Raw genomic sequence first — 25,344 nt, 5'->3', positions numbered from 1 at the left:
TATTTGTGTTCTATAGTATGAAACTAGAGTTAATAATACCAAATAAATCCCCTAGTACTCTTGCAATAGATCTGTAAGATTTGTGGTATCTTTAAACCATTCACTGCACGTTTTGAGTCTTTAATTCAGCCAATACTTCTTTAGACCACAATGAATTGCTGCAGCACAAGTCTGAGACCAAAAGCCAACGTGACCCCTTAATTTCGAACTCCATAGTATAAATCAGTTGCATGCAGGCTGCAGAGACATTCTTGTGAGAACATTTCACATTGCACAAAAATATCTTTACAATGACAAGGAACTTTTCAATACAATTCAAGAAAAATAGTCGTTAAGTTTAAAATCAGTCTGAATCTTCAAATGTAACAATTATGTAACAAACATAACAACTGCAGATCTTAATTTAAAAAAAATTACTCCCTACTTTTCACCTTACTTTGCAACTTTAGTTGAAAGTGGCACAATAAAAACCCTTTAATATGGATATAGTTTAGGTTATATTCAATTTTGGGAATGTTTGTCTCTGGGCCTGGCCATCCAACCAGTTCTTAACACAGCAAAGGTGCACTGTGCAAGCTGTGGGCTCGCAGCTTTTCCAGGAGAATGCCATGGGAGACAGTCCCAAAGGCTTTGCTGAAGTCCAGGCAGACAACAACCACAGCCTTACCCTCATCCACCAGGTGGGTCACCTGCTCATAAATGGAGAACAGGTTAGTCAGGGAGGACCTGCCTTTCCTAAACCTGTGCTGGCTGGGCCTGATCCCTTGGTTCTCCTGTATATGTTGTGTGATTGCACTCCAGATCCTCTGTTCCATAGCTTTGTGGGGCACTGAGGTTAGGCTGACAGGCCTGGACTTCTCTGGATCCTTCTTCCAGCCCTGTTTCCTTGAGGTTCAGAAAAGTGTTTTACCTTTGCACAGGAGAGGCTGATGACATGTTGATCTTTCTCATTTGTCACAATTTCCACAATACCATGTTTGTGTCCGAATAGCTTCCCCGTAGGACTAAAATTAACAACAGGATTCCACAAACGAAGGATTCTGTCATTACCTGAAAGAAAATAAATTAATATATAGTCAGAAAGACTGAATAGTAACTTGTATTACAAATAAAATTTGTAATTGAGAAAGCTTAGTGTTCATTAGCCCATCCTTTCATTTGGGTAGACTACTCCCACATAAGGATGTGAATTTTTCATTCTAAGGGCTGGATTGCAGCTTATGTTTCGTTGCTTAACCACAAACACATATTAAAAATGCACAACTGAATAGCTTTTCAAAGCCATTTTATTTTGCTAAAGGAATGGCAGGGACAGTGAATGAGACTACGTGGACTAGTCCCAGAGGAGCAGACTACTTTAACAGAAATGCAACAGGACACAAAAGGATAACCTCCTTTATGGATGAAGGTGAACATCCAGAAAGGAGTGGGCATGAAATTTGAGGGCAGACAGAAAAAGGTGACTGCTGATGATTGAGTTTGTAGTAAAGTAAATGAGAATTAGGTATTTAATACTTATTTGTATGTTCAAATTTTGAATTTGCCTACAATTTAAGGAATAATCTTTGATTGTGTTATAGGTCAATGCTTGGTACTATTTTGCTAATAGTTTCCATAAATATATTTCAAAACACAAGGATGTTGAAAATGTATTTTAACTTTCAATTCCTGGCAAATATTGCAATTGTATGAATTGTATGCATCTAGCTGAACAGTTTATTTTGACACACAATAAATTAAACAGCCACATTTTGTCTAAACTTCTGCTTGAGTTCTACTTTTGTCTCAGCTGAAACTGAAGAGCAAAAAGCAAAAAAACCCATAGACTAGGAAGTATATGTCCCAAGAGAACCAGCTCAATTATGTTAAGCGCTCAGCTCAATTATGTTAATAATGTTCCTTAAGCTTGTTCAACCTACTGTCATTAGTCAGTCCCTCAATTTCTCTCTACAGAAATCTATTCCTTTCCTTCTTAATGCAGCAAGATGTGATTTGTTTAGGAGCACCTCATCTCCCTTCTCCTCCATTCAATAATATTGTTCTCTCAGATAAATTGAATCCGCTGTTTATGTGGCTTCTCTCTAAATGAGAGATGCTCACTGAAGGAATGATCTACTCTTAAAATAGCTACAACAGAAAGCCATTTTGATTTATGCCAGCTCATTTCACAAGTGTGACTGAGAATTCAACTATGCAAACAGCTGTACCAGCACAATGGAGGGACAACTTCTGCAAAGGAAAGGAAGGCCAGGAGTAGGTACCTGACTGTCTCAAAACTTCAAGGGGAAGTAATTCTTTTTTAGGCAAAACTACCCTAGATAATCTGTATTTGCTGTAAGCATGGCAGGAAGAAGCCTAAATGGGTTATAACTGCACAAATGGTTTATGAAGCCCTTTTGGATGGGGAAACTTCAGAATGTGGTTGACATCCCTGGTCACTTTCTTCAAACTCTTGTGTTAGACTGTCCCAGACATGTCCTGCAAATCAGCAGAACCCTTGTGACCAGGTCAGGGTTTAGGGTCAAACAAGTCCATGGGAGTAAAACTCAGTTTGCACACCTCCCATGAAGAAGGACATGAAATACAGTTGACAGAAGCCTCCAGTGAGACTGGTGAGATTGGTTTTAATATCAGAGAGAATAGACATTTTTTCAACAATATACTCCTTACCAGCCCCAGACAGAAACTGTCATGTCTTAAGACAATGGAGAACTGAGAAGAAGCTGTTGACAATATCTGATCAACTTGACTACCTGCTGACTGCACTTTTGAGGAACAGAACCTTTCTGTCTTCATAACAGCTCTGTTCTTTATATTCCTGAAGCGACAGCAGTGATTGAAGGGGAGGATAGTGCCCTTTAATTCTGGCAGAGTTTCTTTTAAGAGTAGAATCACTAATACATGTAATTTACTTCAGATATTAACAGGAAGATCAAGTGACATTTGGGAAGAAAACCTTTCCCCATACTAAAAAATAGTTTGCTTTTTATGTGGAAATAGTGGATTCATTTTAGTTCCTTTTACTGATATGGAGATAATGCTAGATTTTATTATAGTTGATGTGCTCTCTGCTCTCTTTCTGGACTAATGCCAGATTGGCCCTACGATTCACTGCTACCCTGGAACATTTCCTGGAACATTCATTCTCTCCATGCTCCAAAAATGCCTCCAGGATTCAGAATCCTGAAACAGAAAGTCTGGGTACCAAGCACAGTCAAGAAAAGCTTGAAGAAGATGATCTATTCAACAGCAATTTTAAAAGATTTTGTGAAATCAGTGATTTGAATCAACACAGATTCAGTTGTGTATGGTCCTTTTCGTGATAAACAATTACAAAACCAGATGTTTAGGGTTTTTTTAGAAGTTAGATTCCACAACCACAGCTCTATTCTAGCTAGATGTTATGGACTCAAATACTTTCTTTGAAAATGTGATGCTTTGTCTAACTGTCTCTCTTGCTGACACAGTTTTGCAATTTGTGTGGTATTACAAGCCTGCTGAGATGTCTGCCTTCCAGTAGTGTTGAAACCCACTTGAGAACAATAACATATTTGCATGGAGAAACATTAGGCTTAGCCTGGCATCCTCAAAAGACAGTAAAAAAATATATACCTCCTGATTTCTTTCTAGGCTGCTACACCCACACAGAAAACTCCTTACCGTTTAAAAGAACTTGTCTTTCCTTCAAATATGCCTTATTATCTTGCCTTATAATGTCTGCAAAACCTCTTCAGAACAGTCAGACATCTGGGGAACTAGTCTGTCATACTGACAAATGTCTGTGTTTTATTTTTTTTCTTTGTGTTTCCTTGTCCGTCTTTGTATGTTCTTCTTAAATTTAAGATGGCATCATAGAAAAGAGTTTGCTATGCTTCTGACAGCTAATGCTAGAGGACTTCTGGTGATTTCTATCACTGGGATTCCTGGGAATTCCTGAAAATGTGCTTCCCTTGTTCCAGGAATTCACAAAGGAAACTGAACAAGCACAGAGTAGCTCCTTTTATCAGTCCTAACATGTTACTATTAGATTTAGAAATTACTAATAGTTTTTCTTCTGTTCCATTGCTCACAGGAAAACAGCCAAACTTGAAGAACTAATAGAGTTAGAAGTTGATGTATCATTAAAACTCATAATCTCCTGCTTTTACATGCATTCCTAATTTGATTTTAACTGCAGTCATTCCCTGAAGTGATGATTAAGACATAGCTGGAATTGAAATTAATACAGAATAAGAAGAAAACCATGTAAACTTACCATTCAGTGTAATATTAATGCAAAATGCCACACAGAGAAGTTATTTTAAACTTCTCTGGGCTCCATATTTTAGGCTGCTCTCAGGCTTTTATCATTTTACTGATTGAAATCTGGCCTTAAGCATGAAAAGCAAACTCAGTACCAGGTTTGTTTTTATCTTATTCATTTTTATATATTTCAAATATCTAGAAGACAAAATTAGGTTGTGTCACAGTACTGACAAACTCATGAGCATAATCAAATACAAATAAATGATGGAAGAATGTGTTAAAATATGACTTTTTAAATAGTCACAGTGATAATTCATCACAGTATGTAATATTCCATTTGTGCTATAAACACCTGCCTAAATAACATTAAGAAGGGCTTACTAAAATGCTGAGCAGATTTACCCCTGCTGAATACTTTAGAAGCAAGCCTGCAATCAAAGGCCGGATTTTTCTTTTATGTTAATTGCCAAATGAGACAAATAAACATAGCTTTTACAAATGTTTGAACATGTCACCAAGAAATCTACATATTATGATTCCTGAGTTATTTACCTGTTATGGTCTCTTGTTTTTAGGGTACATTATAGGTAAAATTGCAGACTCCCTAATTAACAGGACTAGCTTATGTTCATTTTAAATAATTTAAATCTGTCATTAATTGGATCATCAACATGTGTTTCTCAATTAGTAAAGAGTGAGATGACTTTTAAGATACAGAGGCAAACACAGTGTGCTCCAGCCTGGTGGTATGCTGTGCCATTGGGAGCAGTGTATTCTACTAACAGTGCACAGAACTCTAAAGCTCAGCTTTAGAAGGCTTTAGTAGAAGGGTCTCTCAAGACCTGTAGTATTATTCTAAATTCTGGGTGCAGCTTCACAGTAGGCCCTGACTGATCTAACTTCACTGTGAAATTGAAAGAGATGACCCTACCCTGTCTTTGCTTTTGGACAGGCATTCCCACTGTGCTGTGGGACTCTTAGTAATACAGCTCAGGAATAATTTCCTTTCCTGTTCAAGGGGAGCAGCAGGGCTAAGCTTTGGGAATGAGGGTGAGAGGCAGGAGGATGCCCTTCAATTACAAGATGAAGTATGATGGGTGAACAAGCAAGACAGGATTCCAACTCAAGTACTTTCAGTACTTTTGTGCAAAGTCAAAACAAATTAGAATTCAGTGCTGAGAAAACTCACCTGCTTCTAAAATTCCCTGATTAGGGATCTGTTTAGATGGGATAGGCGCTCCTGCATTCTAAGTCTGTCCGCCAACCATCACAAACAAGTATGCAATCTAACTTTTTCAAAAATCCAAGCTCCATTTAAAACTAAGAATATTTTTCTGCAACTGCCACTATTCAGAAGACTCTTCCTGAATATCATCGCTCTAATTTCTGCTCTAATAGACATCAGTGGCATTCCTTGTTAATTGTAATTTTTCTAGGTTATAGAAAATATACTTTTTAAATCTCTGCACAACGGTGCAGTTAGAGCTTAGGTCAGGTGGTTAGAGCCTGCTGCTGTAAACACCAAGATTGTGAGTTCAATCACTGTATGGGCCATTCACTTAAGAGTTGGACCTGATGATTGTTACAGGTCTCTTCCCGCACCTTTTTTTCTATATTCTATATACTTTTCTATATTCAACTAATCTTTCTCAAACGTGGTTCCTATCAGCAAGACAGAACCAGCACATGCACCTAGGGCAAGTCATGCTGCATGATTGTTCTATTTCTTTTCTGTGCCTCAAGTGTTTACTGCTGGTCACTGACTAGGTGGGCTGAGTGCATTAGGCAGACCTTAGGTCCGGCCTAACGAAGCTGTTATAATTTTCTTATAAAGTTTATCCAGATTTTTCTCTTCTGCTATTTCTGGAAGAAAAATTTTCAGTGTGTAAAAGAAATTTTTTCTAGTTCCTGTGACATTCTTTCCTATTCAGACACTTTACCCTGGATTTATTATTACAGCAAAATCCTCCTCTTGTACCTGTAGGAAATAGTGACCGCATTTTGTTGAATAGGACCTCCCTACTTTATGTCATCAATTAATTTCTTCAGACTGCTTTTTTTTTGCGACAAGGTAATCAGTGTAAACAGTATCTCCTCCAGGTCTAAACTTCAAAATTTTCACTAATAACTCTTCTACAGATTTTCCTTTAAATCTTGTGTCTAGAAAATCAATAGAACTGTCTGATATTTATTTTGATATCTTTCACAGTTTTCCTTTTGGTAAATGGCTACAATTCAACATGAATTGCATTATGTCCCATATACTGCTATGTATATTATCAAGGTTGGACAGCAGAGTCTTGGCCATTTTTTAGTTCTTCTTATATATAGATGTAAGAATTATTATGTTTGCTATTGCAATTTTTAACAAAGTTTTAACAATAAAGACTTGAAGAAAAGCAGCATCAATGTAACTCGAGGGCACCACCCTATCAGACAGACTTTATAAACAAAGCTGCTGCCATACTCCAGCAGCATTTCTGCAGCATCAAACATCACCACGGCAGTAGACAGGCTCATAAAATTATTGGCTAACAGGGAAGAAGTGGATGTAAGAGTGCCATTTCTGCAGTCTGCTTTGGGAGAAAGAACTAACAGTAACACTCTGGGGAAACATGACCAGAGAGACCAATGGAAAGTATTAAGATGGGCCAATGTGACTGCTTAAGATATGAAAGGATGGCAGAAGAGTAATAGGGTGGGAGCTCTGCCGATACTGCAAGGAATAATGTGCATAACCTGGTCAAGGCCACAGTGACTTGGAAACATACCTTAAGTGAACATACTGTTTCTTCTGGTTTATTATATAAATGATACTTGAATCAAACCCAGATGGAGTCCATGACAGATTCCTGTCAGGAAGTGTATCTCTTCAGACAAGGGCTGAGAGAAATTAAAAGCAAGGCCTCTGTTTCCTCTAATAGTAGGCAGAAGCTATTGTTGAAATTCTTAAGATGCTAACTCGGCTTTATTTGATGTTATTTAATGCGAATAAAAAAATTCACAATTTTTTCCCAAGAACAACCTCTTGGAAGAGACCCAATACTTACCTCCGGTGACAATGACTTTTGCCTTCCCACAGTATGTGAAGGCATTTACTCCTTTTGGGACAGAAAATTCCTTTACAGGTCTGCAATCATTAATAAAACAATAATGTAAGAAATATTTGGAAAATACAGTCTACAGTCATTCTGCCTTATTTTTCTGTTGTATAAAAAATAGCTGTTTGTGTAATGTATGCAATCTCATGTTAAAAGCAAATTGATTTACATTAGAGACTTAGAGTGAAAGTGGCATCAACAAAATGGGAACAGAGTGCACTTTCCATTAAAGAAATAAATATTCGATCTGCACACCTGAATCTTTTAACAGGCAAACTCAAAACAGACTCCTAAAATGATAGCTGTTGCCAAAGTAAGCTGCACACAAGCTTGTGTGCTTATCACTGAGGAAAACTACCAAAGAAACTGTGTTTGCTTGTTTCAGACATGGAAGTCTATTGTGATCTCAATGTTACATTAAGTAAGTGCAGTTACTTTTCTGTTGCTTCTCTATAATGTACTGTACAATGAATAGTCCTTACACGATCTATTTTGTGTTGTATGTCATCCTGAAGAGATCACAAGTATCTGAAGCTCAACAGTTATTCTACTACATTCACTGCTAAATCATGGGAATTCAAACAGCCAACACAGACTGAAATTGACTCAGTGTCCCTTCTAAACTCATCCTTTGAGCAACTTCTGCTTGTCTTTCCAAGTTTCATCCATTGCTACTAATGAATGAATATTTTATGGACTTTGGATGATGTAGCTATAGCAGGGTTAACACCGCTATTCCCAGGAAACAATGACTGCCACTGTAAATAGGCTGTACAGAACTAAATGAGAACACTTTTAATTTTTTCCTTTGAAATTCAGACAAGTATTAGTTCATCTACTCTGGGCTAAAGCAGCCATCAATCTTGAAAACCATAAATGGGGGTGGCAGTAAATCTGACAAAAGACTCTGGAAACTTTGAGGAATTAATGAAAGAGCTTGTTATTTCTAGGCAGGTGTAAATAAAAGGCTGTTTGCTTCCTATTATTTAGAGGGAGAAAATATTTCTTTCCAGAACTCTAACAGAGAAGTCTTAATTCGCTTGACAGGACAAAATAACAATTAATTGATTTAAATGTATGACTAACAGATTTCTTAAGGATTTTTCACCTTTTATATTTCTATATAACTGTCCATTAGCTTTTTAATGGACAGTCTTGATACTATTCCAAGATCAATGGGAATAAGGGATTCTGGCACTGTGAAGTCCTGCTCAAGCCATGGCCTTGCAATAGAAGCACCTTGTGATATATCCATACCTCTCTTTTTTAGATACTTTACAAGAAGATATTGTAGCTGTTCATCAGCCATTATTGACAACAAACTTAAGTTCTATAAGAAAGAAGATGCATTGCATCCTTCTTGGAGTACAAAAACAATTCCTTGCTACAAAGTTAATTGGGGAAATTTATTTTTTTAGAACCAGTAAATCATATTTCTAAACTAGTTAGTTATTAAATGGACATTTCCAAGTGATTTGATCTATAGATATTTTTAGGACTATTAATTTCAGTTTAACAGCTGTGTAATTTTTCAGCTGTCTAAATATAATTTCATCTATCTACTGTGAGAAACTGCTTAGAGATATGTATTTATTGCACTTTGAGATGCAACTATAGCCAATGTGAAATGAAAAAGAACTACCAATATAGTTGCAGTTTATGTTTTGTTTTGAAGTATATGATGGTAGCATCTACTTTTTGACTAGACTTTTCACACTGCAGACTTAGTCTTCTTTCTCTCTAACTAATTCTATTTTTCCAAAGCTACCAACAAAAGCAAACAGGATTTCTCAGCTTTTCAAATGACACAGTATGTGACCTTGGACAATCTAAAAGTGTTTTATAGTTAACTTTCCCCATCCTCAACAGACATGCAATACTCATAAAACCCAAAGTCACTGTATTCATTCAAGAATAAAAACAAGAATATTTATGGCATGTGTTATACAAGAAATTAGCTAGATTATAATAACTGTGGCTACTAGCCTTAAAGAAATCTATTAATCTCTCTGGATGTACCTCACAGAGGAATTGAGAAGCTGATCTAATATTTACAATCTTATGAAACATGTGAATGAAAAGTTCTATTTATATATTATTTTTAGGTCCTTCTTACAACAAATTGAATTGGTATTATTAAGTTGTTCTATGAAATTCTCTAAACTCACAGACTAATTAGGCTCGGAATCAGTTAAATCAGCTAATAGCACTGATGAGCCATATGAATTAGGACTTGGCACAAATAAGGAGACCATAACCTCTTTCTGCTGCATGGTAGAACTACTTCACAGCCCTTAGAATAAATTGTGTTCTTGGTTTAATCTTTTATAACTCAAACTTGTGAAAATAAAACTGTAAATTAAATTTAGTAGGGTTTATTTTTGACTGGGTATAAATTTTAAATGAATGGATACATGATATATGTGCAAGAAACAATCATTTTTCTGACTAAAATTTGCTTGCTGAGGAGAAGTTGGAGGAGACAACACTGTCAACATATTTTAAGGATTCTGAGTACTGAACATATATGGACAGTCCTCTCCTACATCAAAAGCTAGCACACAAAAATATCCAAGCATTTAAACGACTGTATTTTTGTTTTTATTAGCAATGCTAATAGAAAAGGCAGATTCAATATAACAAGATGACATCTCATGAGGCACTGATCTCCAGCAGTTATAAAGGAGAAGATCTATTATTTTCTAGAGGATGTCAGATACTTACAAGTGGTCCTCTAGTCGCTTTATGTCATCCAAAACAAATGAATTAATACTGTCTGTGGAGCAGGATCCAAAACGTTTTAGGGCAGGAAAATACTTAACCTTCCCAACCCAATCATCATGCAGCTTGCGTTTAGGCCTAAGGATATAAATGGAGAAGTCATTAGGCTGCAGTAGCAACTACTGTCGTGTGTCTGTAGGTGGACAGGGGTTTTGCCAGTGAGATTATACACACAACCAGTGCTAACAGCTAATAGGGCAGATACAGAACCACTCTTCCAGCTCAAATGCAGAGAGAAGGTTGGGGTTGAACCATGCTCTTTTCTAGTCACAATCATACTTCCACCTCATGGGGCACAATAAAGCTGTTCCTTTGTCAAACAGGATAACAGCAATTGTGAATTCTCCCCTTGAATTGTATTCTGCACCCTTTCAGCTTAAGATCTCTTGTAAAATCTTCTACTGAAAATGATGGCACTTCTTTCATGCAACAACAAGCAAATCATACTTACTGCAGTTTTAAAAGATATTTTTAGTTAGATGGGCTTAATTTAGAAACAGAAGCTAATCCTCCACTTAGGGCAAACAAAATCCAAATTAAAAACAAAACATAATGCAAGATTAATAACATTTTATCATAAGCAACTTACATGTCAAAAGATTCAGCATCCATGACTTTAAATTGTGATACTTTTCCAGCTTTAGATTGTTTCATTATGAAGTCATCACTGGTGATAGTAAGCAGATAAACATAACCCTTATCATCTCCCATTAAGATGGTATCCCTAGCCAGGTTATCTGCCATAGTCACCGTAGAAACACAGAGCAGGCAGTTTTTCATTGGTTTGATGACAAAGCCATTACCCTGTGGAATGTGGTAGAGAGTTTATTAGACATCGCATAAGGACCCTTAAATTGAATCTATCATGCTTATCTAGCTACATCAGCATTCAAATCTTGACTTTGTTTTTTCTTTAGGCTGCCCCTGTGCTGTTTCCTCGTATCAGAAACTCATGGAAGACCATCAAGGAGAGGAGTTAAAAGCAAATTCTAGAGGTTTAAGCAAGATTTTGTTTCATAGGTAGCTTTTTGTATTTCAGTGAAAAAGTATTAATTACAAATTCTACAAGGATCTCTGCATACTGCAGAGATGGGATGGTTTATTTGCTAAGACTGTATATGGTTTCCTGTTCAAAACTAAGATGACCTCTACAAGAAAATTGGAAATAACCAAATTAAAGAATAATTCAAACCACAAAATATAGCAGTAATACACAGGAAGAATCTATATCAGAGTCCTAATTAATAATACAACCTGGGAGTGTCAAGTGTACTAAGATGGGTAGGTGATTCAATTTTTGAAGCACAGAGATAGTAGGAATGAATACAGTTGCAAGACACTGTGGCATTTTGCTAGAAGGCCCAGGAATGGGATTCAGGGTCACCTGCATTACATTATTTATTGATTCTACTGCCCAACTCCATCTGTTATTTGATTAAATCATCCTTGCCAACCTAAACTGGAACTGTTCACATGCCATAGGAATTAACTGCATCAATGCTGTCTGTGTAGCACAGAAACATTGGAGATGCAATAGAGAGAAGATTGTCCATATATTATTTCTGTGGTCTTGAAAGAGAGCTGCACCTATTCATCAACAGGATACCTGCAGCCCTCACTGCAGCTAATGAGGGAACTTGGAGAATAATAGGTGGAGAATAAATATTTGAGCCCTCTTTCAAGAAGTCCAATTGGATTGACAAAAAGACTTAAATTGACCTATCTAATCTTGGGAAGCAACCTTTTAATATTGGGAAAAAAATCCCAAAAAATCATATCAAAAAAATAATTACTTTGCTTCTCCTCATCAACTCAGCTAACTTAGAATTTCCAAGAGAAGTTCCAGGAACAGGAAGAAAAAGCTAAGATATGTGTCAGCAAAAATGCATAAGACATTAAAGAAAACTTTAACAATTTGGACATACATTATTAACATCAAAATGTTTTTTATCTTACAAAGTCCTGAACAAAACACAGGATATGAAGAAATATTTTCTTTAAATCAGTAAGTTATCTCAAAAGAATCTTTGTTATATTCCTTGTAAAACCTGTTCCTTGATTCTTAATAGATTCTGAGATATATGTATGCCCATGCACACATTTTAGGTACACAGGTGCACATATATGCACTAGATACACATGGAAAAGAAATTCTTTGGGGGTTTGTTTGCACCATAGTGTAAAATTTCTCTTTTTCTTCCAAGCTTTTAATATACTTTAATAATCCCATTTGGCGTGTAGAGAGTATCCCTCCTTTAGTGTGAATTCCACTGTTTCACTGAGTTCCTACAACAACAAAAGTGAAAAGTCTTCATCCTGTTAGACCAAAGGGATGTGAACGTATATCGGAAGCAAAGACTGATCAACTTTCAGGTTTCATTTTGGCATTTGTCTGATCCAACATAATACCTCGCTCTCTTTTGATTTATAGTCCCAGAGAATGATTGTGCTTTCAGTTACAGCCACAACATATTTCAGATTAGGCAGGAAATCACATCCAGTGATCCAAGTAGTATCCTGATGGAAATAAAAAGAGTAGCTAAAAAAGGATTTTCTCTGTAAATTTACCAACTTTTCTATCATGTAAGTACATATTTTAAACCATTTCCACATAAATCACATGTACTCTGCATTAGCACATGCTAGGTCTAGTTCAACTGAGAGCTCTAACTCCAGGAATAGCTCATACATGAAGTTAACAGAGGCACCAGGCTCAACCTCTGTTATCAACGACTCACCTGAGAGGCACAAATGTTGCACAGGACAGGATACAATAAACATATAGTGTTAGTTGAACTGTAATGACACTGAAAAAGCACTCTGAGCAGAGAAAGGTTAAGCTAAAACATCATAGTAAAGCAGATTAAGCTTTTACCTGGATACAGTTTGGTTTGAAACAAAAGAAGTTTAAAGGCATTCCAAAATTTCAGCTATAAAAACAAAACTGAAATGAATGTTTATGAAAATAAGTAACTTTATTAAATAATTTTAATTCTCCCAATAGGTAGGTCAACTATTTACATATATATACATCTGCCCATATTAAGCAATCATTCAAGTATACCTCCTATTATACAGGTATTAATGTAAAACAATTTCTCTTGCAAAGTATAGATCAGAGTCCTGATGCTTCTACTTTTATTTCCATTGTTGTACACAATATTGATTTTGCTCTTAGTGCAAAGGGTCCAAAATCCTGACACAGGGTATCAACACTCTGTTGCAGGAGAAAGCTTTTCTCCTTCCTAGTGATCTGTGGGCAGGTGGTAATACATTTAAAAGGATTTTTTGTGCCCTTTACTACAATAAACATGTGGAAAATGTCAATCCCGCAGAGGCCTTGTGGATTGTTTGCTAATTCTTATGGAAGAGTTTGTTAGCTGTGGCTTTTTGAGGTCCTTATAATAGTGTCAGATAACAATAACTAAATGGCTTGAAAAAGATGATTTTACATTTGTAGTCAATAATTAGTCACTAATTTTACACTTGTCACTAATTTGTTGTGTTGGCTTGTGATGATGCAGTCAAAGTAACAGGTTTCAGCTTCAGAGGAAAGGCTATAGGAATTTCTCTGGTTAGTGCTGCTATACTTGACAGACAAACTAGGCTGCTGTTCCAGAAAAACCTTTCCATTATTTTCTTATCCATCCTGTCACTCAAGGGCTCTTATCTTTCCTCCCTTCTTTCACACATTTTATGGCAAAGATGTCCTTCAATGGTCCTAATACTGCCACAGCTGCCAAATATTGTCCAACTTTTGCAGCAAAAACCCCTTCATATTCATTAAGGAATCATTTTAAGACAAGTGCTTAGTGTTCAAAAAGGAAACGGACCCTGCAGCCCACTGCAGCATCAGGCTAGCACTCCAGCTTCTTCCATCTTCTTTCTGTTGGCATCTCTGGGGGAGATCCTACCTTTGCATTTTTGAACTGGGGAAAGTGGCTCCTACAAGCAAAGTAGGAATGACTAAAATTCACTCATGTAGCACTTCTGTAGGAGAAGCCTAATTCTAGTAAAAGTCAATTGGTCTCAAGAATATTTCTCCTAGTTATCTCTCTGCACTGATTCCACAGGTCAGATCAGCCCTTGCAATGAATTAAACAAAACTGAGGCCCAGAGCTGTTTTCTGAGTTGGAGTAGTAGGGCCTCTGTTGTGGAGTACTTCTATTGCATTTTAGAACCCTCACAATATGTAAGAGAGAACTAAAAAAATGCACTGCCTCCTGGCACAAGATACCCACATTCACTTATAGGACAAGGGTCACATCACTTTGCTAAGACTGATGTCTCTTACCTACAGATCATCTGAAAGGAGCTCATTACCTAAAATGTGTAGTGAAGCTCCCAGGGTAAACACAAGGTTTTAATGTATACACTGTGCAGCCAATCATCTACCCAGCAAAATGTAGAACTGTTTCTCATTAACAAACTTAAAATTGTACTTATTTAAATTTTACAGTGACAATTGAAGTTTCGGATTTTAGAATAAAAAGTTCTGGCAAGGAAATGGGTAAATGAAAATTTTGCAGAAAAAGAAGCATTTATCTGAGGTTTCATTTATCAGAGGAAAGAAATCAAGTTATTCAATTGTTTCAACAAGTGAAAGGAATAAATTGAAACTATTTGACCCACAGCACCCTATGAAAAATTATGCAGAAGTCTCAAAGTTAGAATTGTCATTAGAATAATGCTCAGTTTCTACTTATTTCAATTTAGTACATGCTGATTTTTACTTAAAATTATTTAATAGGAAGGAGACAAAAAAGAACTTACTTCAATATTGATGGTTGTCAGAACCTTCATCTGAAAAATCACGAAAGATATGGTCACAATAACAAGGTAGTTCTTAATTTAAAAGTCTAAACAGAGTCATCTCTTCGCAGACAGATCAGAACAGTAATTGCTAACTGAAAGAGCAGGTAGTTAAGATCTGAGAAAGATCCTTAACCTGCCTGCTGTATGTTGCTCTTTATATTGTGAGGAACTTAAAACTTCTCTTTTCCTCACAATTGTTTCATAGTTTCTGGTTTGGTTTGGGGTTTCTACATTGAGATGTTGAAGTGAAGAAAATAAATAAAAGCTTCTCATTTTTACAACATACAGAGTACAGATCAGCTGGTCTTCTGATGGAATTGTGCTTTTAATGGCTTTTGACAGCTAAAACAGCATCAGCTCCTGTGAGCAGATATGGGTTTATCATATAGAAACCCAAGCTAACACTGGCCCAATGCCACATCAACTAGTGCCAGCAAAATGCCTGGCAGAGGCAGCACTTCAGGCTGCAAACAGGAATAACTACATTGGTACAGCACCTTTCACCAAAGGTAACTACTGGAAGACAGTGTAACACGTGGCTGAAAACCTGAAGTGTTTCAAGTGTCACCATTGTCCAGCAGAGACAGGATTATCTTCTAGGTCCTTCAACAAAACTACTAAATTTTCAAAAGCAGTTTCCCTTCTGAAACACCCATAGATGATTTTTCACTTCCTCTTGCCCCTGCCCCTGCTCAGTAATTATTCAATAGCACCTCATATCCATCCCAGCAATTCCGCATTTCATAAACCAAGAAGCTAGGATCAAAGTCTCTCTTCCCATAGAAGTGAGATGTCAAGTGTCATCATGGACAGCCTTTGAACAGAGTTTAAGAGTATTGTTAACCATGAGATGGATATCCATGCACTGCATCAGACTTGGCTTTATGTACATTAAGTAAGTATGTCCTTAAGGCTGCCTACTCCTACAAGTCTCATGTGCTGGTCAAAGCAGCATCTGTCTGAGAACCTGAGCAACATAAGTGTCTCATATTCTGGAGTAACCTGGAAGCAGTTGATTGCATAAAGCTGTATACAGGTGTTGAGTCCTATTAGGCCTACATCCCTTGCAGAAAGCAATGCTTAGACCTCAAACAGAATCAGGAATCATAGAATAATTAAGGCTGGAAAATGTCGCAGACATCTTTCATGAAAAATCCTTTCTTAGGATTTTTCCTTGTGACAAGCTGCAGTTCAGCAATCAAAGTAAACAATGGTTATCTGCTGCTGTGGAATGAAACAGGTGATTGGTCTCCTGTGGGTGTTTGGATTTCTTGACCACTCATGGCAGAGCTGGCTCTTGCTCTGTCTGAGACACAGATCTTTGTTATTCATTCTTTTCTATTCTTAGCTTAGCTAGCTTCTCAAGAAACCTTTTCCTTTCTATTGCTTTTTAGTATAGTCTAATGTAACATATATCATAAAATAATAAATCAAGCCTTCTGATCATGGAGCCAACATTCTCGTCTCTTCTTCATCCTGAAAACCCTTGTGACCACAGTCACAGGAAAAGATCTTTAAGATGATTAAGTCCAACTGTAAAACTAACACTGCCAAGTCTACCACTAGATCATGTCCCCAACAGCCACTTCTATACATCTTTTGAATACCTCCAAGGTTGGTCACTCAACCACTCCCCTAGGCAGTTCCAGTGGTTGACAACTCTTTGGATAACAGAAATTATTCCTAATATCCCATCTGATCCTCTCCTGGCACATCATGGGGCTTTCGTAATGCCTTAGTCATTTTCAGAACATAGATTTCTAAGTGGGAGTTGAGGTCCCTAATTCACTGTGTTATGCAGCTGGGTGTAAAATAATTTACATTGCAGTCACTGATGTCAGATAACATCAGTCCAGCCTATGAGGAGGCAGCAATTCAACTTGAAAATAGCAAGGGCAGGTAGGGGGTAGGGAGGAGAGATGTTTTTAATCTTATACTTTGGGAAATTATTTTTCATAGGTACATAAGAGGGATAATGTTCTGGAGGACAGACTTTCAAATAAATTATTTCAGCATTTACCAAAACTGCAGTACTGCTTTGTTATTAAATCATCCACAGGAGTCCTTTCTTGGTTTAAATGCTCCTGTCATAAGCATTATGCACCAATTAGCTAAAATCCCTAGAAAGCATTCACGCTGCTTTAAAGTTTTACTCCATCACCTGAAATAAATTTTAAGAAACTGGTTGCATTAAAATTGTACAAATGTAAAGCACCAATGAGCATAGATGTGTGATAGCCTGGGTTTCTGTATGACATATTCTATCTCATAGCCTCTAGAGGTGCATACCACTAAATAGTAATATAATCATCTGGGAAATTAATGCACAAACTTTAGTTTAACAGCACCTTAAACCTAAATTTCTACTTATAATGGTACAGATATCCTTACATTTTACTGATGAGGGAACTAATGGTGAGCCAGTGTCATGCAGACTGTTCTGAAACTCATGACTTTCAAGCTTCTAGAGGTTGCTGTATTGAATAAATCTTGTTTGCAAACAACTGTCTCTGTCCATTCTAGATATTTTCAGTAGCTGTAGAGAACAGTTAATTCTCCGATTTCCACTCTATACCTAAAAGTTAATTCCACTAGCGTATTTTTTTATTTAGGGAAACCTTTTCTAAACAGAAATGCAGATTATTTTCTATTAAATGAATTTCTATGAAGAATGTTTATTATTAGACATCTCTACCTTCTATCAACTTGTGTGGACTGTCTAGTAGGTTTATAATGGAAAAGAACAATGTATATTTCCTGCTGTACTTAAAAATATAGAAAAATTTAACTTTGATAAGAAAGATACGTAGGTTTTTTATGGGAAAGTTTGAATGCTAGATCACAGTCCACTCAGTTCTCCTATGTACTACTAACGGAATAATAAAAGAGTTTGATTTAGAATTACCTTTTTGCTAAACACAGTTATCAATCCTTTCTGAGAGGCTGTTACTGTGAGATGCAGAAGGGGCACCTTCACTATACCCTTGATCACATCTTTTCTCTTGACAACTGTCAATGACAAAACATTACTCTTCATCTTACAGAAACTGAACACATAAACAAATAGAACAATATTATTAAGGAAAACATAAACAAATAGAACTATATTAGTAAGGACAATTTCTCTTCCTCTTGCATATGGCGCCAAAACCACATTTTGGCACCATATGCAAGGCAATGATGCAAGATATCATAAATTATCCCATACTTGGTTTAATTAATCATGTTGCATTTTAAATATCATGAATGTAATAATTCTGGATGTGCCACATCTTCCTCCATATTTTCAAAAAATACAGAAAGACAATGTGTAACTGCATAAGTAAACAGTCTGGTTCAGAAAAAATCATAATTTCAAAATAAATTAGGAATATGGAGAACTGGGAAATGCAGCAGTGGAGTGTTCAATGTTTAGTAAAAATGCATGAATTCTGGAACACAGAAGAAGAAGAAGAAGAAGAAGAAGAAGAAGAAGGAAAAGAAGAAGAAGAGGAAGAAGCATGAATGGGCAAAGACAGACATGTGATCTTATTACCCTATTTTCAAGAAAGTGAGCCGCACAGTGTATTAGAAAAAAATACAGTTTTTGATGTAAGATGAAGTATGTCACCTGAATGAGTAATCTGCTGTTTCTCAGATACAAGTAAAACCATGCTTTCTTTCGATGGGGAAGGCATGCCAACGCTTTCTCTGCTAAAACAGCCAAAAATCTAAACAAAACAAAATAGAACTAAACAAGTAATTTATTGTAAAACTACTTCTTGAAGATACACGTATAAAGTCAAATAGTTATCTCACACTTTATAATTGAATACTCTTTGAGTAAGTACCTTAGTATTACTTCCTTTAACCATTAGCTGTCAATATGACTTCAGACTGCTGAGATCTGATACTCAGGCACAATCTTTCTTCAACGTTTGTAAAGAAGTCAGCTTACAGAGGGCTTCTAGGAATACAGCCCATCTATTTTTTAAAGCTGTTAGTACAGTTCTGCTTTGCAAATAACCATATTCAATTTCCATTTTCCAGGTCTACCTACCTCAACTAGGGAAAAAAAAACTCAAACCAAAACTAGCAAAAGGCAGACAAAACAGACAAATTCATATTTATAAACAAAGACATTCAATGCAGCATAGTGGTTTAGCCAACACAGAAGAGCTTTTCCACTTTTCCATTAAGATATGTAGATTCCCATTGGCTTTAAAAGAAATGTAATAAAGGCAATTTAAAAAAAATCCTCTTTTGGCTATCTCCCTAAGTCTGACAAGGTTCCATTTGAACATGATGAAGATCTCTGCACAGGATAGTCATGTAAGCAGATTATTTCTGCTCCAGGATGCGAAATTTTCAGTTGAAATTCCCCACAAATCTCATGCTCTGTACCCAAAAGCACTTTAGTAATTTCTTTAGTAAATGAGTCCCACTTAGCTGTACAGATTTTTTAAACTCCTTTCTCAAATTATGGACATTATATATACTTTGATTCCTGAGTTCTAAAAGCAATGTCCCTTTGGATGGGAGACAAAATGTTGTATTTTATTCTAGTTCAGTATTTTCCATTTTATACAATAGAACTCCCATTTTGATTCTTTGAGAGATTCAGATGTACATCTTTCAAAAAAATACTCTCACATAGCATTATTCTTCATCTTTCACTTCACAGCTCCCTCCTTTCCATACACACAATTATTAGCTATCATACGTCCATGTTTTTCAAGAAAGTTTACAGGTAAGTCATATTAAAGGACTGTCATCAGCCAGTTCATACTTGGTAAAATTTGAGAAATGCCCATAGAAAGGGTCCTGGGGAATTTTATCCCAAGGAAATCATGCACAGATTTCAAAAGGAAACTAAAGAGGCTTCACCTCTTTTACTACAGCCCATATTGTGCTTGCTTGTGTAATTATGTAGCCAAATTATTTATGTAATTATGTAATTTGGTAACTAGTCTGGCTGCATTAAAAATTCAGTAAGGTTTTGGAGTAAATGATCCATACTCCAGCAAACATACAGAGCTTCCCTTATTTCTCTTATAAACTAAGGAGCCTGAACATAATTTGCACAAAGGACAAACATAAACAAAGGACAATCAGTCCTTCAGACTGTCAGCTATTTTCCAGATTTGCCCCAAGCCCTCCTTGAAGGAAATCTTTAATGGCTGACATGAGCAAAATCTGTGACTAATGTGACACTGTAAGTAAAACAATGGTTAAGAAAGGTAGTAACCAGAAATGTTCCCATACAGAACTATTAAATAGAAATGGCTGAACACACCGTTTTTAGGATGATATTAGGAAATCACCTGATAGCAATGGTTGATAACATGTAAGGAACAGATGGTTGGGTATCTTCAAGGTTCCAATATTAGCATGATGTTCCAGAGCAACATAAAATGTAAATATGCTGACGAATTCGTAGTTCACGTCACTTGCTAATACCTTGCTGGACCTAAAGTCCAGCAAGGTTTTGCCATATATACCATGCCTCCTATGCTATTGTAGGAAAGTCACTGTGTGCTGGGAGTTATGTCCCTTCTGCACAATTCTGTCTTCGGGTAAGAAACAACCAAAAAACTCTTGTAGTAATATATGATGATGGGTGCTCTTGATAAGGATTGGCTCTAACAATCCAAGAATTGGTAGTTTTAAAGAACAGTTACCTGAAACACTATCCATGGTAAATACTTTAATAAAAGACACAAGTCTGCTCTTCTAGAGCAAGTGTTCATTTCTCAAAACATGTGCAAATAAAAAAGAGCACCATGTTTAAAAAAATTCTGACAAAGTACTTTTTCACATAATGTGAAAAACTGGGTGCTATGGAGATAATTTTCTCAGGTGGATTCAGAAATAACTTACAAATGGATAGATTAAAAATCCAGGAAGGGAGTGCACACAGAGTGCATTTGCAACTCTGGCAGAGGAAATCCTTAATATATGTGCAGACAGATGCAAAGAGGGTAAATCGGATCTACCGTTTCACAGTTACCTCATTCTTACACGCTTTTTACAAAGGTTTGCTATTTACCGATACTAGAAACTGAAAAATTGATTACAATCATCTCATTCATCTACAGGACTAAATAATATATGCATAATTCTCTGGTTCAAAAATTCTACTAAAATGCTGCCCTACCTTTAAGACTTCATATTCAAAGTAAGGGCCAGATTTTTGCTGTGAACAGGAGAAGAGAAAGGCAAGGAAGCAGAGGTAAGGGAAAAGAGAGGAAAGGAGAAAAAGAGGAAGCATTGCTGAAGGTTTAGCTAAAGATAGACTTATCCTCAGAGGACAAATGGCATACTGTCATCATAAGAGATTTTGCATTTTTTCAAGAAGCCTGAGGACGATGCACATCACTGATGTAATTCTGAAGACTGAACACACCCAGGCTTCAGGCAGCTAGGATAAATAACGAGAGTGCCTCATTCTGCCTTGGAGCTCATGAACAACAGACTGGTGAACAAGATACAGTCAAATACTGTCACCATTTAAAATTCTAATTAGTTTTTCATATTTAAGAAAACTTTACAAATCCTTACCTCAAGCCATTCTGGCCTTTCATTAGGGTTGCTGATAATCTTCCTGAAAAAGGCCTGAATATACTGATCCTTGACTGCTGAACCAAAAAGTGTTCGTGTGGTTTTAAAGAACTTTTCATAATCTATCTCATCTGTATGGGAGGAACAATGTCCACACAAATTAAAACTGGCAAGCTACAGATTCCTTTCTTATCCACCCCACCTCTGGTTTTATTTCTCTTTAAATACCAATAGCACGGAAGTTCCAGCTTCTCACATTGTATTCATTGAAGCATTTAAAAAGAAAAAAAATCAGTCCTGATATTTGCTCTTTTCAAAACTACTTAATTTGCAATCCCTGACATGAAATAGATAAAATAATAGATAAAAAATTCTCACTTCTTTTTTCTTCCCTCACTTACCATAATTCTGATTTATTTTTTTGCACCTGAACAGTGTGTGGGATAAAGCTTATCCTTTCAAGTAGCAATAACCACTTGCATTGAGAAGAGCAAAATTTTACCCTCATTATTTACAATTAGTTACTGTAATTACATAATTTATCAAGTTTGTATTTTTACAGATACAAGTTAGCATCGTTCTAATTTCTGTATGTGGCAACTCCACTAATTATATTTTCTGAGTGATCAACATGGCCTTATAATTTGGTCAGTAATCCTAACAGAAGGAGAAAAGAACTTTCACAGTGCAATCTCTCTATTTTCTGTAAAAATCAAACAGTTACGGTTAGAAAACTAATTTGAAGGAAATTATCATCTCTCTATATGTTCTCTCCATGTGAAAATTACACTTTACCATCCAAATAAGTATCTCTTACCATCATCTTTAGTATACAAGCCTGAACTCTCCTTGGTCTTCTGGATGATCATTTTTTCAACTAGATTCTGGAACTGCTCCAAAGCATTTTTGAAATCAATCGATTCAAGAGGAAAGCAACCCTCCTTATCACGACCCTTCTTTCCAGACATCCTTTATGAACAGAAGACAAGAGGGAGAGATCTTCTTACAGCCATGTGGAAACTTCATGTTATGTAACATAATGAAAACACAAAGAAACCCCAAATGAGGAGGAATCATTGCTTTCAGTACCAGTTGATTCCGTTGTCTTCAATGCTTAAAATAAAAAAAAAAGTACAGTAGAATTTAAAAATAAGATGTGATGACTGAGTGGGCTGAAAAAACAAAGTAGAGAAGATAGGAATTGCATTAGAAGATAAGCAAAGTCTAAAAGGCAAATTCAATATTTAATTGATGCGTCAGGAAGTCCTTGCATTAGTAGCCCTACAGTAGCATTAACTGAATGAAAAGCATTTCCTTCACTGTCTCTCTTACTGATAGTGTGGAAAGCACTGGATATGGAATATGATATAATTGATGTATGTTCAGAAGCTGACTCTCTCAACTCTTCCTACCACATAATCTTATTAGTCTCAGTTATTGGAAATTCTCAAATACAAAGATAATGATATGTCTGTATGGGTACAAAAAACAGCTGCAGCAAGTTCATTGTAGGATTGGCACCCCATTTGAAAAATCAGTAATTTTCAATCATTATCTCAATAACTACGATAAGTCTGTGAAATGCCATGCAAGTTTTAAAATTCTGACTATGTAATTGGATGGCTCATAACAAATAACCCAAACCTACTGAAGAAGACAAACAGCAAAGGTGATAGATCTTTTTTCCTGCCTGTACTAGGCTGCCAGTCACTCTTCCTGGTGGTCTCATGTAAAAGCAAATTCTCCCCAAGTAAAATGATGGTTCAGAACAGCCTGAAGTCGATCACACAGCAGATCTAAACTGGCCTTAGTTGTCTCTGAAGAGGCTCTGGGACATAAAAGACTATTTCTGACTCTGATTTTGGTCAAGTCCAGTCATCTAAAAGGGAAAAAAAATAATCAGTCCCTGAAGATGATTTCTTTGATAACTTACACATCCTTTGCTATCTCTTCCTTATAAACATCCTGTTAAACCTGGCTGTGTTTAAGTTGAATCAGTATAGAGATGCTTCAGTTCAGACTGACTGAACTCTCTGACCAGTATAGGGCTCGGCAAGTAATAAATTTTAGCACTGTCAAAATTAAATTTCTTCTGTGGAACAGTGTTTAAGGGGCACTATTTACATTAGCTCACTCTTTTTTTCTACTGGCTCAATTTTTCACTTTTCTTTCAATTTTAACACCCCACAAGTGCTCCTTGCTATAAAGTGCATCTGCTCCTCTCTGTCACTAACAGTGGCTGAAATGATCAAGTGATAGTTTTAAAAACTGAATTTCCTATGAACTATATATTGATTTGTATGTTGGGCTCTGGAAAATGACAAGGCAGTGAGGTTGTAAACACTTTATATTTGTCACTTTATGTTTGTCACACTAACAAGAAGCTGCAGCAAAAGTATGAATTACTATGCAAGGTAGTCATTCCTTAAAAAAAACCAGTTTATATCACAAATAAATTTAAAAGTGCTATTGTTGCAAACACTGGTGTGGCTGGTCTTACAATGGTTATTCTACGCTAGTGTTTCGAGTTCAGCCTGCCCTATGAGCTGTGTCTGTACAACCAAGGACATCATGATGCCAGCAGGCACAAGCATATATCACCACCTCTTTTAATCTAGTCTGCAAGAAACAAGTGCCACAGAGGCATCAATATGCATCTGCCTCCTAAACACATAGCACAGTCCCACAAAGGTTTCTCTAGACAAGATGAAGTTCATCTCATCTAACTTAGGCATCTAAAAGTTAATTATTCAAGTCATCTTATGTGCCAGTCAATAAAAAATTCCAGAGGGTGATTCATCTTACTGGTCTTATGCACTTAACTTTCAAATGCATCATTTAGGTGAGATGACTCACAGCTGCAGCTAGTACAGCTCTTTGTACACATGTCAGGTATACCAGAGCTCACACATCACAGAACAGGCTGCAGCCCACTTCCAGCTGCAGCACAGATGCTCTGACTGCTCGCCACCACCTCCCAGGACAGCCTGCTTGGGTCCCCTTCCCTCACTGAAAACACCTGTGCTTGCTTCAGTGAGCCGTGTCTGAGCCAAGCACTTCTCTCAGCCCACACTATTCTCACAATCTTGCAACATTAGCACTTTACCTGCTTTATGATTTAAAGTTCACATCCCAATATGGACTAGATTATACATGTAGGATTACAAGTTCTGGAAGACAAAGCCCTAGCTTTAAACCTTTGCCATTAGGGTTATGTATTTTGGGGTTTTTTTACTTAAAAAATTGCATTATCAACAAGTGTAGATCTATATTAAAAGCCTCATTTTAATGCCCAGAGGTTGACAACAGATGAAAGATTTCTTCTGTCCACACTTACGCTTGCCCTGTGGATATATCCTGCAGCTATGTATAGATACAGCAAATAATCACTCAGCTTTCATCTGCCTCTGAGGCTAAAGAATAGCAAAAACAACATATAAGAAAAAGAAATATGCCAGGAGTGTACTGTAAAAAACAAACAAACAAAACAAAAAAATCTGAAGCTAGGTAGCCAGAGTTTTTGGGAAGTTTTGTTTTGGTTTGGTTTTGAGCAGCCTGCATTCTGGCTCTATACCATGACCTTAGAAATAATAAGCTTACAAAATTCAAAACAGGCATGAAAACCTCAGTATTATCTGACTCCTAGAACAACTGTATTTAATACAGACAAAAGCCTGACTTTCCTGCTCACTCTCTCCTTCTCAGGAAAGATAGGAAAGAGTATGTGACTTCAAAGGCACACTAGCAAAAGACAGAGAACAGAGAAAATGAGTGAAAGCAACACATAAGTCAGTGAACATAAAATGAAACAGGTCTCTTGAATGCCTTAAAGCACTCTTTTTCCACTCCACAATGTTCTCAC

At 36.5% G+C, this 25,344-nt stretch overlaps 1 protein-coding gene across 1 annotated transcript in view; it reads right to left on the bottom strand.

Moving 5' to 3' along the window:
- The window catches only part of WDR64 (WD repeat domain 64), a 55,349-nt gene extending 32,899 nt beyond the window's left edge, over positions 1 to 22,450 (bottom strand). The window contains exons 1-10 of the mRNA XM_066545676.1: positions 22,300 to 22,450; positions 21,483 to 21,613; positions 18,553 to 18,652; positions 17,848 to 17,951; positions 14,901 to 14,930; positions 12,537 to 12,644; positions 10,717 to 10,931; positions 10,071 to 10,205; positions 7,296 to 7,375; positions 911 to 1,050 (exon numbers count right to left, since the gene is read on the bottom strand). Of these exons, the coding sequence (XP_066401773.1) occupies positions 911 to 1,050; positions 7,296 to 7,375; positions 10,071 to 10,205; positions 10,717 to 10,931; positions 12,537 to 12,644; positions 14,901 to 14,930; positions 17,848 to 17,951; positions 18,553 to 18,652; positions 21,483 to 21,613; positions 22,300 to 22,450 (1,194 nt within the window). The remainder of the gene's footprint in view (positions 1 to 910; positions 1,051 to 7,295; positions 7,376 to 10,070; positions 10,206 to 10,716; positions 10,932 to 12,536; positions 12,645 to 14,900; positions 14,931 to 17,847; positions 17,952 to 18,552; positions 18,653 to 21,482; positions 21,614 to 22,299) is intronic.
- Between the last annotated feature and the right edge of the window lie 2,894 nt (positions 22,451 to 25,344).

Source organism: Molothrus aeneus, chromosome 3 (assembly GCF_037042795.1).
Source record: "Molothrus aeneus isolate 106 chromosome 3, BPBGC_Maene_1.0, whole genome shotgun sequence".
Lineage (NCBI taxonomy): Eukaryota > Metazoa > Chordata > Aves > Passeriformes > Icteridae > Molothrus > Molothrus aeneus.
The sequence above is the reverse complement of the archived record's forward strand: the minus strand, read 5'-3'. Positions and strand labels throughout refer to the sequence as shown.